At 35.8% G+C, this 16,260-nt stretch overlaps 2 protein-coding genes across 2 annotated transcripts; both read left to right on the forward strand.

The window, feature by feature from the left end:
- The first annotated feature begins 853 nt into the window (after positions 1-853).
- On the forward strand, positions 854-4,654 carry LOC108837796 (UPF0481 protein At3g47200-like). The gene has a single exon (XM_018610809.2). The coding sequence runs from the start codon at positions 2,978-2,980 to the stop codon at positions 4,472-4,474; it is 1,497 nt and encodes a 498-aa protein (XP_018466311.2). The 5' UTR covers positions 854-2,977; the 3' UTR covers positions 4,475-4,654.
- Positions 4,655-5,812: 1,158 nt separating this feature from the next.
- On the forward strand, positions 5,813-7,480 carry LOC130497618 (uncharacterized). The gene is made up of 2 exons (XM_056990558.1): positions 5,813-6,713; positions 6,831-7,480. Exons 1-2 carry the CDS (start codon positions 5,813-5,815, stop codon positions 7,478-7,480), a joined length of 1,551 nt encoding a protein of 516 aa, XP_056846538.1.
- The last annotated feature ends 8,780 nt before the right edge of the window (positions 7,481-16,260 follow it).

The following is a 16,260-nucleotide window of genomic DNA, read 5'->3' on the forward strand; positions in this document are numbered from 1 at the left end:
TTTTTTCCTTTTGATAAGGGATAGAATTCATGTTGTGCCTTTTTGGCCTTATGAATGACCTTTGCAGGAGCCTGACCGTCCAAGTTCTAGCAAAAATGTTAATCAAGATCTGCCCAAGGCTCTAACTAATTTAAAGGTATGATACACTAAACATACAATATTGATGTTTCATATGCTCCCACTTTCTTGCTTTAAATATGAATTGTTCATGTCAAAATCTAGTAATCTATATGGGAAGCATATTTTAATTTTTAGAACTTAGTCTCTGCAAATGATTTATTTGATTCATTAGCTAAGATATCAAGATCCTTACACAAAGATTTGTATTACATTGGTTATTCTGTTCTGGTCTAGTTTTTCAGACTATCTTATGCTTGAGTAATAAGATCAGCCATTTGATGAAAAAATGAACCTTACATTCTTAGTTCCGACTATACATTTTTGGTGTCTGAAATATACATGTTTAAAGGTCCGTATTGGTATTTTTTCCCTTTCGATAAGGGATATAATTCATGTTGTGGTTTTTTGGCATTATGGATGACCTTTGCAGGAGCCTGACCGTCCAAGTTCTAGCAAAAATGTTAATCAAGATCCCCCAAAGGCTCCAAATACTTCAAAGGTATGATACACTAAACATACAATATTGATGTTTCATATGCTCCCACTTTCTTGCTTTAAATAGAACTGTTCATGTCAGTTTTGTAACTATTCATAGAGTTTGGATTATGTATCATAATTTTATTGCCAAAGTTGATATATTTTTTGACAAATTATATCAACTTTGACAATAAAATTATGAAACATAATCCAAACTCTATGAATAGTTACAAAACTGACATAATTATTCTTTATTATTTTTTTAATAAATAATTATTAAACTAATGATATGTTAATTATTTTAGAATATAATGAAAATTATTTAATTTTCATTTGAAGAAAATAATAAAAACTATATTTTATTTATTCAATATTTATTTTTACAAAAAAAAATCTTTTTATTCAAAAAATTTGATAATTTATATTTGGGCCACAAAAATCATCAACTTTAAAAGTCATTTTAAGCCTACTGTTGGTCAACTATAACCCATGTTCGGAAATTCGCTAGGCACTATCCGTGCGCTCGGGTTGGGCCTAGCGATTAATGAAAAGATCGGAGATTAATCGACGATTAATCGGGGATTAATTTTATGATTTTTTAAAAGTGTTATGTTATATATAAGTTATACGTGACATTACTGCAAATGAGTTTGCATGGTCTAGTGGTTAGTCCTCCTCAGAAAGACACAGTGGTGGTCGCGGGTTCGAGTGTAAAGTATTTTTTTTTACTGATTTTCGCTCATTTGTCATTAATGAGCAAAATTACCAAATTAGCCTCGTTTCTTCTTCAACCTCTGCGATTGAAAACCCTAATGGCCGCCTCTCTGTTTTTTTTTCACGATTTCCCACTCTTTTACTCAAACTTTATTAAATTGAATCGAGCACAAACCAAACCGAAACAAAACCGAACACAAATCAAACCAAACTAATTTGAATTGACTTTGGTTAAAGTTCTCTTAAACCTTAATAAAGCAAACCAAACTTAAATCCGTAGTTAAACCGACATATTTACCCCTAATAAAACTGAATTATTGCTGACTTGACATCATTTGTCAATATATATATATATATATTTTAAATATTTATCATAAAATTCACCATGCGCAAGGTGCTGGTCTTATCCTAGTCATACTATTAAACGATATAGTCTGATCAATATAACTTATACCTTAATCCATATACATTAAACCATATGACTAAATCATAGCCCTTAAACAATAAAACATATATTAACATATGAGTCGGCTATAGAGTTTTCGTGCCAAGTTAACTAAATCTTTCAAATGATTGTTGTGATCGTTTTAACTCTAAACCATAAACGGTTAAAACTAAAAACTATAAACTTAAGCCTTGTTCGTCCCGTGAACGCCGCAGCAGCGGTTATAATTTATAAAAGGAACGATGGTTTTGTTGCCTAAGTAAACAAATAAGATGTCGCTACGATTACTTGATGCTATAAAAAGGAACGGTGGTTATAATGATCACTGTGATCACTTTTGATGGGCAAAACTACCGCTGCCGGCATCGCTCTTGAAACACATGAGCAAGAAACAGTTATAAATTTTGCCGTTAGCCGCTGACACAGCGACTAGGAAAAGAACAAGACTTATATCAACGACTCAACGTATGAGTTGGTCATTGGGTTTATTGTACCTTGGTACCTAAATGTTGCAAATGATAGGCTTAATTTAACTTTAAGCATGAAAAGTAAAAAAGCTAAACCCTATATGTTTGAATAATTCATCAAGCTTTACAATATGACTCAAGTAAGAATTTAAACACATAATCTTGTGATACAGAATTAGAAACCAAATAAATTTGGAATTGGATTACCCATAATTTGAATCAAAGACGGATTTTGTTAGGTAACCTCCCAATTGCCATGTCAGCATGTCCTTGAGGACGAGTCCTAAAGTGATTTTGACGTCACACTCGACTTATCACTACACCTCATCTTTGTCATGTTGCAGTTTTGGCCAATCAAATTATAAAGCCACTTGATGTAAAAAAAAAAAAAAAATTATAAACCCAAAATTTTTCTAAAAAATATATTATGATGGCAATTTTGTTACAACATTTCTAATGACCCACCTCTTAACTCTCTGAAGCCCATATACTCCCAACTAACCAAATGGTAGACGACCCCAGAGAAGTTATTCTCCAACCTAACATTATAGTGTCTATCGTCACTCCTAGTACAACTTGGTTCTTCATGGTGATTTATAAACCCGAAAGACTTCGTTTTTCTCTCTCTCGATCTATGCATTCACTTGACCTATCAATTTCCTTCCTTTGTTTCCTGAAAAACCTCTAAAGCTCTTTTTCACAAGACTCCTAACAAACTAACAAGATTTCAAAAATTCTATACCGGAGCTGAGCCATGATCCTTAGTGAACAAGATATTGAAAAAGGTAAAAAAACAAGCAACCAAAAAGATGTTGAAAAAGCTAATAGTTCAACGAAGCAAAAAGTTATCGAACAAGAAATCATCGATGAAGCAGAGAGTTCAAGCAAACCAGAAATCAGTTACCAAGATGATGATGAGAAGTTTCCAGAAATATTAGCAAAGATGAATATGCTCATTCATATTGGTGCAGAGTCTTCAAAATTTCAAAGAAAAGGCGAAGAAGGTTCGTGTAGCATATTCAAGATTCCCCAAAGCCTGAAGAAGATCCATCACAAGGGCTATGAACCTGAGATAGTGTCAATAGGTCCTTACCATCACGGGAAAGAGCATCTCCAAATGCTCGAGGAGCATAAACATCGTTATTTGAAACTTTTCCTTGGTGAGGCAAAAGATGGTGTCACTACGAACACTTTGGGCAGAAAAATATTGCAAATTGAGACAGCTATCAGGAACTCTTACTCTGAGAAGCTACTTGTTAATAAACCGGAGTTCCTCAAAATGATGCTTCTCGATGGTTGTTTCATTCTCATGTTGTTCTTTTCAATAGCAAGAGTGGATAAAGCATCTGCCAAGCCACGAAATGATCCGATTCTGACAACGCCATGGATCCTCTCCACCATCCGGAGTGATATTCTGCTTTTGGAAAATCAGGTCCCTCTAATTCTTCTCGACACTCTTTTCAAAGAATCAGATTTATCTTGTCTTGGTTCTCTAAATCTTGAGAGACTTGCATTTAAGTTCTTTAACCTTTCAATGGCTGAGGAAGAAGAATCACAGAACCTTGAAGCAAAACATTTGCTTGATCTGATTCGTAAGAATTTCATAAATGGTACCTCTCAGAGTCCTAAGAAAACACCGTCAAATTCTCGTTATGATGATTCGAGACTGATTCTTTCAGCCAAGAGACTTCGCCTCCAGGGGATAAAATTCAAGGCTTCTCATTATCATTCATCTGACCCAAGCAGAAGCTCGCAGGAAAAAACAATACTGGAGATAAAACTAAACGGAAATGAGCTTCACATACCACCAATAGTGTTCGATGAATTCTTCAGCTCCTTCTTGCTAAACTGTGTTGCTTTTGAGCAGTTATCTACAAAGTGTTCTAACAATATAACCAGCTATGTAGTTTTCATGGGATGTCTGATGAATGAAGAGGCAGATGCTACCTATCTTAGTGAGAAAGGAATAATAGATAACTATTTTGGGAATGGGAGTGATCTCTCTCAATTCTTCAAAGTCATTTGCAAAGATGTTGCCTTCGACATGAGTAAGAGTTACTTGAAAGAAGAGTTCGAAGGGATCAACAATTACACTTCAAACAGATGGAATGTGGAGTTTGCAAGGTTCAAGCACCTTCACTTTGATTCTCCTTGGACTCTTCTATCATCTTTAGCTGTTTTGGCAGCTATTTTGCTTTCAATACTCCAGACTATTTTCGGGGGCCTGAGTTATCTTCATCATTGTAAGTAACCATTTGATAAATGCATTTGATTTTCAGTTGAGTTGTAAACATAACTGCGATCTATCGGAGTAAAGCGTCATCGTCATGACTGTCTGTCATCTATGTTTACATGTTTGTCTATACTGTGTCTGTCGTTGCTTGCATCATTCATAGTGAGAGTCTTTATAAACGTTGAACTGTACTTAAAACATTATTATTTGTATCTTGTTTTATGATATAGCATTTTGATTTATTTTTGTGTCAGAATTATCTTAAACTACTAACGTTAATTGTAAAGCCTTGATCGCCCAAATCTAATGGACCTTTATGCCCCTTCACTCGGCTTGCGTGTCCTATACTCCTATCCCATGTAATCCGCCAACCACATGCACAGGGTTACACCACCACAATACGCTGTCTCCAGGTGATCCGTTCTATACTAGGCAAGACACATGCCAGGTCCGGCAATGAATCATGCCACCTCATGTAATATACACATGATCCAATATGATATAATGCAACACCCGAGATATACGTACCTCCTTTACGTTGGACTGACACACATTGGCCTTAAACCTTTCCTATATCAAATACACTATCATTTCTTGTTTTAGCAACCAATGAGTAAATTTAGGTATTCTCACATTACAAAGAAATATACATGTGTGCATATATGTGATATAGTTCACTTATCAAACAACTATGTGTATAGTTATAGATAACAAATAGGAATGAATTCCTTATAGAAACTCCCACTATGAAGCGAGAAAGAAAGAAGGAAAAAGCGATCATATCAGTTCTCACATTGGCCTTAGATCTTTGAACTGTTGAGATGAGGTGTCAGACTTGAGAATTAAACTAGAGGGTTATAAGGATTTATAAGACTTTATAAAGGATTGCCAGACTTGAGAAGTTAGACACCAGACTTGAGAGGTTATACACCAGACTGTAGCTACAGTACTCGCCCAGAAAAGAAGAAACATGATAAGGTTTAGATACATTGAACCTAGACAGTCTTGTAATCTCTTTAAAACCTTGTAAACCCTCATTGTAATATTTTTAATGGAGTTTTGAGTCTCTCTCTAGTCTCTCTCTTGTTCTTATTCTCTCTAATCTCTTAATCACTTCAATCTCATACAAAATACTCAGATTAATCTGAATCACACTATAAAACCCAAAAGTGTTTATGGTATCAGAGCCTGGTTCTCTAAAAATCTGGGTGTGATTTTTTTTTAAATCTGAGTGTTCTTGAGTGTTTTTGAGGGTTTTCAAGAGCTAGATCTTTGAAAAACTCAAGATTGTTTCTGTTGGTGTTTATTTTTGGAGGTTTTGGAGGTCAGATCTGGCACCTACTATTCAATACAAAGATGGAGCTAAGATCTGATACAACAACAAGGCATGAAGAGGAGATTGATGAAAGTTGGTCCAAATGGGCTAGAACAACTCTTGAGAGTTGTGGGTTGTGGTGTGGCCATGTAAAGGAAGGACCTTTAATGGAAATGGTCATGGAAGAAGGTCAGACAAGAAGTCTGGAAGATGGAGATGAGGCTGCTCAAGAAAACACTATAAAGAGTGGAATTGAAGCAGCTCATGAAGAAAAATTCAAACTTGTGAAGGTGTGTGAGGTCAAAGAGTTGATCCGCAACTATAAACAAGGGAAGGATGAGATTTTTCATCTTGTGGGAAGGCTGAGAGAAGTGTGGCTGGAGCTTATGGCAAGGTCAGAAACTATTCAAGAAAGAAAAGAACAAGATTGTGTCTTTAACTTTCTGGTGGCTAAGATATGTGAGTTTGTTCAATACACTTGTGATGTGTATGAGAAAAGGAAGGTATCAACTCAAGTGAGGGGTGGTACTAGCTTTAGAAGAAGAAGATTAAGAAAGCTCTCCAAGGGATGGTTCATGATGAGAAAGACTTGGAGAAGAGGCAAGGAATCAGGTCATCTAAGTGATAAGATGAGCTTGAAAATGATCAAGGAAGCTGCGCAAAAGGTGGTGAAGGGAGAGTGTTCTTACTCTGCCTACATTGGGAGCTCATGTGAGGAAAGTATGGTGGTAAGGAAGCAAGAGACCAAAAGAGCAGATGATCGTATCACAAAGAAGGAATGGGATGAGTTTGTTAAGTATGTGTATGCTTTGGCTACGACCCGGAGTCAAGGAGCTCCTGCCTTAGCATCCACAACCAAACCCGTCATCATTGATTCTGGAGCAAGTCATCATATGATCAGTGATAGGAGTCTGATTAGTGAGGTCAAGGCTGCAACAGGGAGTGTGATGATAGCTAATGGAGATAAGATCCCAATAGAAGGAGTAGGAAATCTCAAGTTATTTGAAAAGAACTCAGCAGCTTTCTATCTGCCTCAATTCACTTCAAATCTGATATCAGTAAAGAAAGCTACCGTTGATCTGGATTGTCAAGTGGTATTCAGACCAAATGAAGTTGAGTTCCAAGATTTGAAGACTGGAAGAATCATTGGCAGGGGAGACAGTAAGAATCAGCTCTACCATCTCCAAATGACTAAGAATCCTAAACCCTTTGATTCTGTTTGCTTGAGTAGTGCTATTGATGGAGTTGATAGTAGTACTTGGCATGCTAGATTGAGACATCCTCATACTCGTGCAATTGAACTGATTTTACCTAAATTGTCATTCAATCACTTAGAGTGTGAGGCTTGCATCTTAGGAAAGCATTGTAGAACTGTCTTTTCTAGATCTGAGACAATATATGAGCATTGCTTTGACCTGGTTCATTCAGATGTATGGACAGCTCCCTGCATGTCTAGAGATAGTCAGAAGTATTTTGTGACGTTTATTGATGAGAAATCTAAATATACTTGGGTCACAATGCTTCCTTCTAAAGATAGAGTTCTAGATGTCTTTATAAACTTCCAAGCATATGTTGCTAATCAATACAATGCTACTGTGAAGGTTCTAAGATCTGATAATGGAGGAGAGTACACAAGTAATGCCTTTAAGAGTCATCTAGCAAAGCATGGGATTGTGCAACAGACAAGCTGTCCTTACACACCACAGTAGAATGGGGTAGCTGAGAGGAAGAATAGGCACTTGATGGAGGTAGCAAGATCTATGATGTTCCATGCTAAAGTCCCAAAACGCTTCTGGAGTGATGTTGTTCAGACTGCCTGCTATCTCATCAACCGAGTACCAACTCAGATCTTGAAGGATCTTTCTCCATTTGAAGTGTTGAACAAGAACAAGCCAAGTATTGATCATCTAAGAGTCTTTGGGTGTGTGTGCTATTTCTGGGTTCCAGGAGAGCGGAGAAATAAGCTGGAGGAGAAGAGTACTAAAGCCATGTTTATTGGATACTCTATAACCCAGAAGGATTACAAGTGTTATGATCCAGACACAAGGAGGGTGCTGGTATCAAGAGAAGTGAAGCTTGTGGAGTCTACAGGGTATTATGAGAAAGAAAAGTGGGAAGACTTGGAGGATCAGTCTCAAGCATCACCAGGAAGGGCAAACACTCTGAAGATTTTGATGGAAAAACTTGGGATAAACATGTCTCAAGATCAGGTGCCAAGAAGAACACCTACTGATCAAGCTGAAGAAGCTAGCAGAGAAATCCCTCTTGACCATGAGAGGGGGAATGGAACTGAACCTGGAGTGCAAGAACAATATGGAGCTGAAGAACCAACTCATCTTGATCATGAGGGGGGTAATGAACATGAACCTGAAGCTGGAGGTCAAGGAGATCAAGGATCAGGTAAACATGATCAAGATGGAGTAGGAGAAGAGAGTCATGAACCTGAAGGAGAAGTTCAGACTCAAGGAGAAGAAGAACAAGAGGAGGTGCAACCGGAACCAGCTCAAGAGGTTCAAGCGCCAGTCTTAAGAAGAAGCACAAGGCAAAGGTATCCTTCCAAGTGGGTAAACAAGAAAGTGTACTACAATGCCCAGATTGTGGAGCATCCTTCTCAAGCCGTGTGTTCCTTTGCTGAGTTCCCTGAAGAGCATTACGCATTCATGATTAGTTTAGATGAGAGCTATGTGCCAAGGTCCTATGAAGAAGCTATGGAGATACAAGAGTGGAGAGATTCTGTAGCCGATGAATCTAATGCTATGATCAGAAATGATACATGGTATGAGAGTGAGCTACCAAAGGGAAAGAGAGCAGTTTCCAGCAGATGGATCTTTACTATCAAGTACTTGCCAAATGGAAAGATAGATAGGAGGAAGACCAGATTGGTGGCAAGAGGGTTCACTCAGACATATGGAGAGGATTATATTGACACCTTTGCGCCAGTTGCCAAGCTGCATATAGTTCGAATTGTGTTATCCATTGCAACAAACCTAGAGTGGGATTTGTGGCAAATGGTTAAAGAATGCTTTTCTACAAGGTGAGCTAGAAGATGAGGTATACATGCTTCCACCTCCTGGTCTTGAACATCTAGTAAAGCCAGGAAATGTTTTAAGATTGAAGAAAGCGATATATGGGCTGAAGCAATCTCCTAGAGCTTGGTACATCAAGCTAAGTACAACTCTCAATGGGAGAGGGTTCAGGAAGTCTGAACTAGATCACACCCTCTTCACTCTGACAGGACCATCAGGGATCATTGTTATCTTGGTGTATGTAGACGATCTGATTATCACAGGGAGTGATAAGGTTGGGATCCAAGCCACAAAAGACTTTCTCAAGTCTGTGTTTGACATCAAAGACTTGGGAGAGATGAAGTATTTCTTGGGGATTGAGATATGCAGATCCAAGGAGGGCTTGTTTATGTCTCAAAGGAAGTATACTATGGATATGCTGAAGGAGACTGATGTGCTTGGAGGAAAGATTGCCAAGACACCTCTTGAGGAGGGATATAAGGTCATGCGTGAGGGGGAGATTGAAGAGAACAAGTTGTTTGAGGATCCTAAGCTGTATAGAAGGATGGTGGGTAAGTTGATCTACTTGACCATCACAAGACCAGATATATGTTTTGCTGTGAACCAAGTGAGTCAGCACATGCATACGCCAAAGAACCATCACTGGAAGATGGTTGATAGAATACTGAGGTATTTGAGTGGCACATCTGGACAAGGAGTTTGGATGGGTTGCAATGGCAATACAGAAGTGGTTGGGTATTGTGATGCAGATTAGGCAGGAGATAGAGTAGACAGAAGGTCTACCACATGGTATTGCACTTTCATTGGAGGGAACCTGGTTACATGGAAGAGTAAGAAGCAGAAAGTGATTTCCTGTTCAAGTGCTGAGGCTGAGTACAGGGCCATGTTGAAGCTGACAAACGAGTTGGTATGGATCAAGGGTATCTTGAAGCATATGGAGATTGAGCAGACCACTCCTATGACAATGCACTGTGACAATCAGGCAGCAATTCATATTGCCTCCAACTCAGTGTTTCATGAGAGAACAAAGCACATTGAAGTAGATTGCCACAAGGTGAGGTGGATGATTATCCTAGGAGTGATACTGCCATGTTATACAAGGAGTGAGGATCAATTAGCAGATGTGTTTACTAAAGCAGCGAGATTGAAGACAATGGAGTCCATACACTCTAGGCTTGGACTCATTGACCTTACTCCTAGGAGCTGATCCCCTTGATCATGAAGTCTCCACTCTTTTTCCCTCATCAAGTTTTGTCGCAATGGGTTTTCTTGGTGAGGTTTTTAATGAGGGAGGTCTTCATGACTTTCCAAACTTGACTTGTTTCACATGGTCAAGTTTGAGGGGGAGTGTTGAGATGAGGTGCCAGACTTGAGAATTAAACTAGAGGGTTATAAGGATTTATAAGACTTTATAAAGGATTGTCAGACTTGAGAGGTTATACACCAGACTTGAGACTGTAGCTACAATACTCGCCCAGAAAAGAAGAAACAGGATAAAGTTTAGATACATTGAACCTAGACAGTCTTGTAATCTCTTTAAAACCTTGTAAACCCTCATTGTAATATTTTTAATGGAGTTTTGAGTCTCTCTCTAGTCTCTCTCTTGTTCTTATTCTCTCTAATCTCTTAATCACTTCAATCTCATACAAAATACTCAGATTAATCTGAATCACACTATAAAACCCAAAAGTGTTTATGAACATAAGGGAGGGAGAAGCCAATCTACAACATAAGGTTTTCTTTGAACCAGATCTACAACATAAAGGATTGATGCTACAACCAAAACATCTTAGATAAGAGATCTAAGATAAAAGAGAAGAATGAAATGAAAAAGGGAGAACTACGGTTCCTTACCTCACCGGTGATTAGATTTAGAAGGAAGACAAAACATATCTAGACAATAAGAGAGATTGGTTAGTTGTGGATATCCAATGGCTTGCATTCGTCTCCACGAGCACGAGAATACTCCAAAGTAGATGACTACACGATGACAATAAACTATAGATACCTCCTTATATAGCGACCATATTGAGAAGAGGAAAAGAGAAAGAAGAAGGAAAGAATAATAACAACAAGATTTAAAAGAAGGAGATGCCATGTCAACAATTTGATAGAGCTCAGCTGTGTTTTTTTTTTGTGGAAAAAATATAGGAGGCTGCCTCTATAACCTCCTTTTTATAGGGAAAGATGTGAAAACTTTTGGGTTTATTATGTGGACCAGAAATAAAAAAATGGAGAAGATGAGATTTGGTCCAAACTAATAAAAACAAAGAAGACAACATACCGGTAGGCTTGGAGATGATTCTTTGAATGTGTTTTGGCTACAGTCACAGGATAATGCTAATCATTTCACGATATATTACCCATCCTTACAGTACTTTAGCTTAAATACTCTTAACTCAGATGTTCTTTTTGGATGGTTGACAAAAAAAATATATGCACTTTGTTTTCATAGGAAACAAAATAAATTTTTAAAAATCTTTTAACTTATTCTGCGATATACCACAAACATGGATGTTACATTGATTTTAGTGACAATAGCCTGTTGAATGTCCCAGCTCCTCCCAAAAAATTCATCGTATTTAAAATCATATACATTGTGTAAATACCATATATATAATTAATATTGCAGACCCCAAATTCTACATATATTCCTAAATAAATCTTTAAGGTAAAATATCCAAGAACGGATATCCTATCGGTTCCATGTTAAATCTTTGTAACCCGATTTTGAAACAGTTTGTTGGTTCGTCCTGGACAAGGACTAATATCATATTGAAACCAAAACACTTTCACAAACCTTTATTATTCATCTAATACATATGTATCAAATACATATAAACGATATATATATAAGCCTGTAATTGTAATACATTCATAACACAATACATATTGGTTTGCAAAAGGGCATAATCACTATGCCACCAACAATGCATGTTTGCAACCTAAGGTACCCCTATAGTTACATGCAAAACAAAAAGTCTGTTGAAAAATAATTTGCTCAGTGAGTCAAGGTTCCCTAATATATAAACCATTCCCCATATATGCATCAATCATCAAGCAACAAAGGTCAAATATCTTTAAAAATATGATGTACGAAAATAAAGCAATCAAGTAAACCAAGCATTCACCCTTCACAGGTGGTTAGATCTTCCTGATCTTTGAGGCTTGTCTCTCGCTATTGGTCCAATCTAGATACAAAGCCTATCTGGTATTATGCACCTCAGCACCAGACACAAAATCTAAAGAACTGATCGCAATACACAATACTGCTACATAATCATGAATCCACATTGTTGAGGGTAGCTATGATAATTGACTAGTCCGGACTAACAGAACTCTAGAGGTAGAAGTGTTAGTGGATGAACTGGTCTACGTTACGGAATAAGTTATGTCTCTGGCTGGATTGTCCCTAACCCATCATGTAACACTTCTCAGACCAGGTCATGGGCTGGATGAACAGTCATGTTCTTGTTTGATTGTTGGATGGCTGATTAGCCTATGTCATCTCTAAACCTTGCTATGAGTAGGCTTATTGGACATATTCTTGTTTTATTGTTGTCCGGTCGGTCGAGCTATGCCTAAGACAGTTGTGGGTGTTACAATGGCCCTATCGAAAGGCACAATTTTTCAATAATGTTGTCCAGTGTGTCGATCAAGCCTCCTGCATGAGTATTAAAAACGATCTGACATTTGAGTGTCTCATCTCAACTGCTCGCTCTCATAAACCAACGACGAACTCTATCACCTTTTCTCATGAAACTCTGGATAATCTATTACGAATCAATCATCCTTTGGTTCCGCAGAACTTGTATGGAGCGTGATTCTCTTCAAGGTTTGTCTACTCGATTTGTCTCTTAGAATGCTTTTGACAAGTACAAGGATTTTTTCATGAGAGGTGATATACCTTGGTTTTTATGGATTTTAAGTATGATATAAGTCCAGTTTCAGAGTCTTTATTACTTTCTGCACGTCTGTTCTAGAGTATTCACAGGGTCATGTATGTAGTGGAACAGTTTGGAGATTATGGAGCCACTTGGAGGATCAAGAGACACAAGACTGTAATCAGTACTTGAACCTATTCCTGTTGGACTAGATATTTATTCGAAAAGAGAGTTAGTCTAGGAATTTAGTTGAACAATAATGAATCTGATATAATGCTTGTCTAAATCATTGAATCCGCCATGAGAGTTGGTTTTTAATAAAATTAGGCACTATAGTTTTTTGCACTAAGAGATGGCTAACTTACTATTGAAATTCGAGTTCTAGAATTTTTTTTTTAACAAACCCTCGGCACCTATTGATTGGAGTTTTGAATATCCCGTTTGATTTCTCTAAATATGATGCCTTCTCATCTTCAAAAAACCGATTTGTTTCAATTCTTTGTTTTATTTGTTTTTCTATTTTTTAGCTTTGCTCGAAACTGATAATCTATTGTGTGATTCTAGCCCGTGTGGATTTGATCCTTAAGTACTACAATGATCCTCTTATTTGAGAGGACTTAAGGTTTATTTGAGCATGTCGTTATTTGACGCGTCAAGTCAGTGATTTGACTCGTTCTAGTGTCACTAAGTAACTGACCAGAGTAACTTACAACGAAGGTGGCAACGGTGAGGACAATGTTTCTGGTGAGACTTCTCTTTGGGAATGCGGGCGTGTTAAGGCTCTGTTTGCAAGGCGATCAATGGCTATGGCTTCGTTTTGACAAGAGGAACATGTTGGTGGTCTCTTATTTTTTAATACGATCGATCAGATGGGAGATCGAGCCAAAAGAGTATTCACAAATAAATAAATTGAAAGAGTGTAGCTTTGCAATGACTTCGGTGGTGTGGACAGGGCTATCCGGCTATGCCTTGTTTGTGGGATGAAGATAATTCCTCTCCTCCATGCAAAAAAAGTGATATCAGTGATGATAAAATGTGGCTAGATAAAATATATATGCATATACAACTATACACATTGTTTTGAATCTTTGGTGGGCTAAGCAAGGAAAAAATAGGCGGGCCACTTTTAAGTTCATTACAATTGGGGTGATTGTAATATCAAGTTTTGGTATATAGTAGTGTATGTTGAAAATTTTATAAGAAATGATTTGACTATATATGTCACTAAAAATTAAACTTATCTTTGTGTCACACATAAAAGAATTTCGGGTTAAGAATGTTTGAACTAGATTAGTGGAAGAATGAGTGAATTATCGAAAAATTTCACGATATCATAGAAGTGAAGAAAAAATACGGAAAATGATTATTTTGTGATTTTAGGATTAGCAAACAAGTATTTTGAACCTCTAAACATGAATGAATCGACCGTTGGCCAAATTGTGGGGCCCACAGTCCGAGTAAACGATTGTGGGGGTCCATTGTTAAGGAAAATCTATCTTATTAAAACAGAAACATTACAACTTCTTCTAGGTGGATTTTTAAATTGGACATCACATTATTATTCATACCTTAACCTTTCATTTAAATATTTCCTTAAATAACTATATATCAACCAACTATGTGACATCTTACACTCGATGTATAATAATTTAACTCTATTGACACTATACATTATATTATACATCTATTCGTAAACAAAAAAAAATCCATTCTTTTTATTATTATACATCAAATGCGAGTACAAATTTAAAATTTGTTCGTAAACAACTATAATTTTTATACATTATATTATACATCTGTTCGTAAACAACTATAATTTTTGTATACATTATACATTATATCATACTTCTGGACATTATATTATACATCTGTTCGTAAACAACTATATTTTTTATACATTATATTATACTTGTGGACATTGTATTATACATCTATTCGTAAACAGCTATAATTTTTTTGCATTATATTATACATCCTCTTTAGTCGACTGGAAGTCATTAACAAGTCATTAGCCAGTTATTGATTAATATTTAGATTTTAAATTGCTGGATATAGATATCAGAATATATATATTTCTTGATACTCAAATAATATAAGTATAACATAGAACATTCTATAATTTAAAGGGACGGATTTGCCTTAGATATGCAATAACTAGAATATATTTCCGTATCTATATAGCAAAGAAAAGGACAATAAGATATAACATCTTTCATTTTTTCCTGTACAATTGTTGTTACGGCTTATTAATTACATATCAAAACATGGATATTTACAATAAAATTTTACTTTATGGGCCATAATATTTATATTGTGAATAAGTATAAAACAGAAACATTGTAAGCATTTAACTTTATAAAAAAACACATTAATCATTTTCTTATTGAACTTTTAACATATATATTCAAAATACTATTTTATTAATAAAAACAAATTGAAACTATTTTTTTGGATTAGTACAGTTTCGTTTAAATTATTTAACCAAATATAAAACATTTATATATTAGCACGGTTAATCTTTGTTGGTTTTTTGCATAAATATTTTTATTTGTCTATTGTATAAATTATAACTATTTTATTAATATCCTAAGAAAGACTTCAGTTATGTTAGTCTAAATTTTATTGGTTAATATTTAGATTATTGTTTTCACCTTTACATCTATACTACGAAGCAGAGAAACTCACAATTATATTAAACTACACAGTATTGAATTGGACATACTCAAAATTATTTAAAACTACACAATATAAAATTAGACAAACTCCAAATTATATTAACTACTATAGAATATGGATTATATGTTAAAACAAAAATGGAATCCGCGCGGTCGCGCGAGTCATGATCTAGTGAGACTTTAAAATGGAAACATAACAAAATTCAGACGAGTGTGGAATTTTATGTGGGTTTACACTAACATAGGTAACACTTTTAACAAGAACTTTAAATTTGGTGAAATGGGGTGATTGTAAGATTTTGGTTTGTATTACATGGTAATATATGTTGAAAGGCTTACAAAAACTGATTTGGCTATTTATGTCACCAAATATTATACATATTTTTTTAGTCACACATCCATAAATAATATTAAGGTTAAACATGATTAAAGTGAAAGTAATGGAAAATTTAATGACCGAAGAAAAAATGATTTGTAATATTATGTGAGTGAGGTTAAACTATAGAAAAATATTATGTAATGATTTCAGTGTTAACAAATTAAGTATTTTGGCATCGGAAAATTAACATAATGTGATAGAGTCCATGTGATAGAGTCCATGGACCGAGTGAACAGATGCAGAGATGCACTGACAGAAGCTGTCGGAGGCATTACAGTTATATTAGATCAGGCGACACTGATCCTAAAACAGTACTGTAAGGTTATTGGAATGTAACAACAAAACTAACTAAACACGTCTTGGTAATAATGGGTTTTCTTCGGAAAATGTACAAAATAACAAGAGAAAAAAAAGTAATTGTGTTATGGATAATTACATATATGAATGAAAAATGATCACTATGATATTTATTTTTTAGAATATTCTAAGTATTTTTAGATCTTCAAATCAAAATCAAAACTTTTA

Source organism: Raphanus sativus, chromosome 1 (assembly GCF_000801105.2).
Source record: "Raphanus sativus cultivar WK10039 chromosome 1, ASM80110v3, whole genome shotgun sequence".
Taxonomy (NCBI): Eukaryota; Viridiplantae; Streptophyta; class Magnoliopsida; order Brassicales; family Brassicaceae; genus Raphanus; species Raphanus sativus.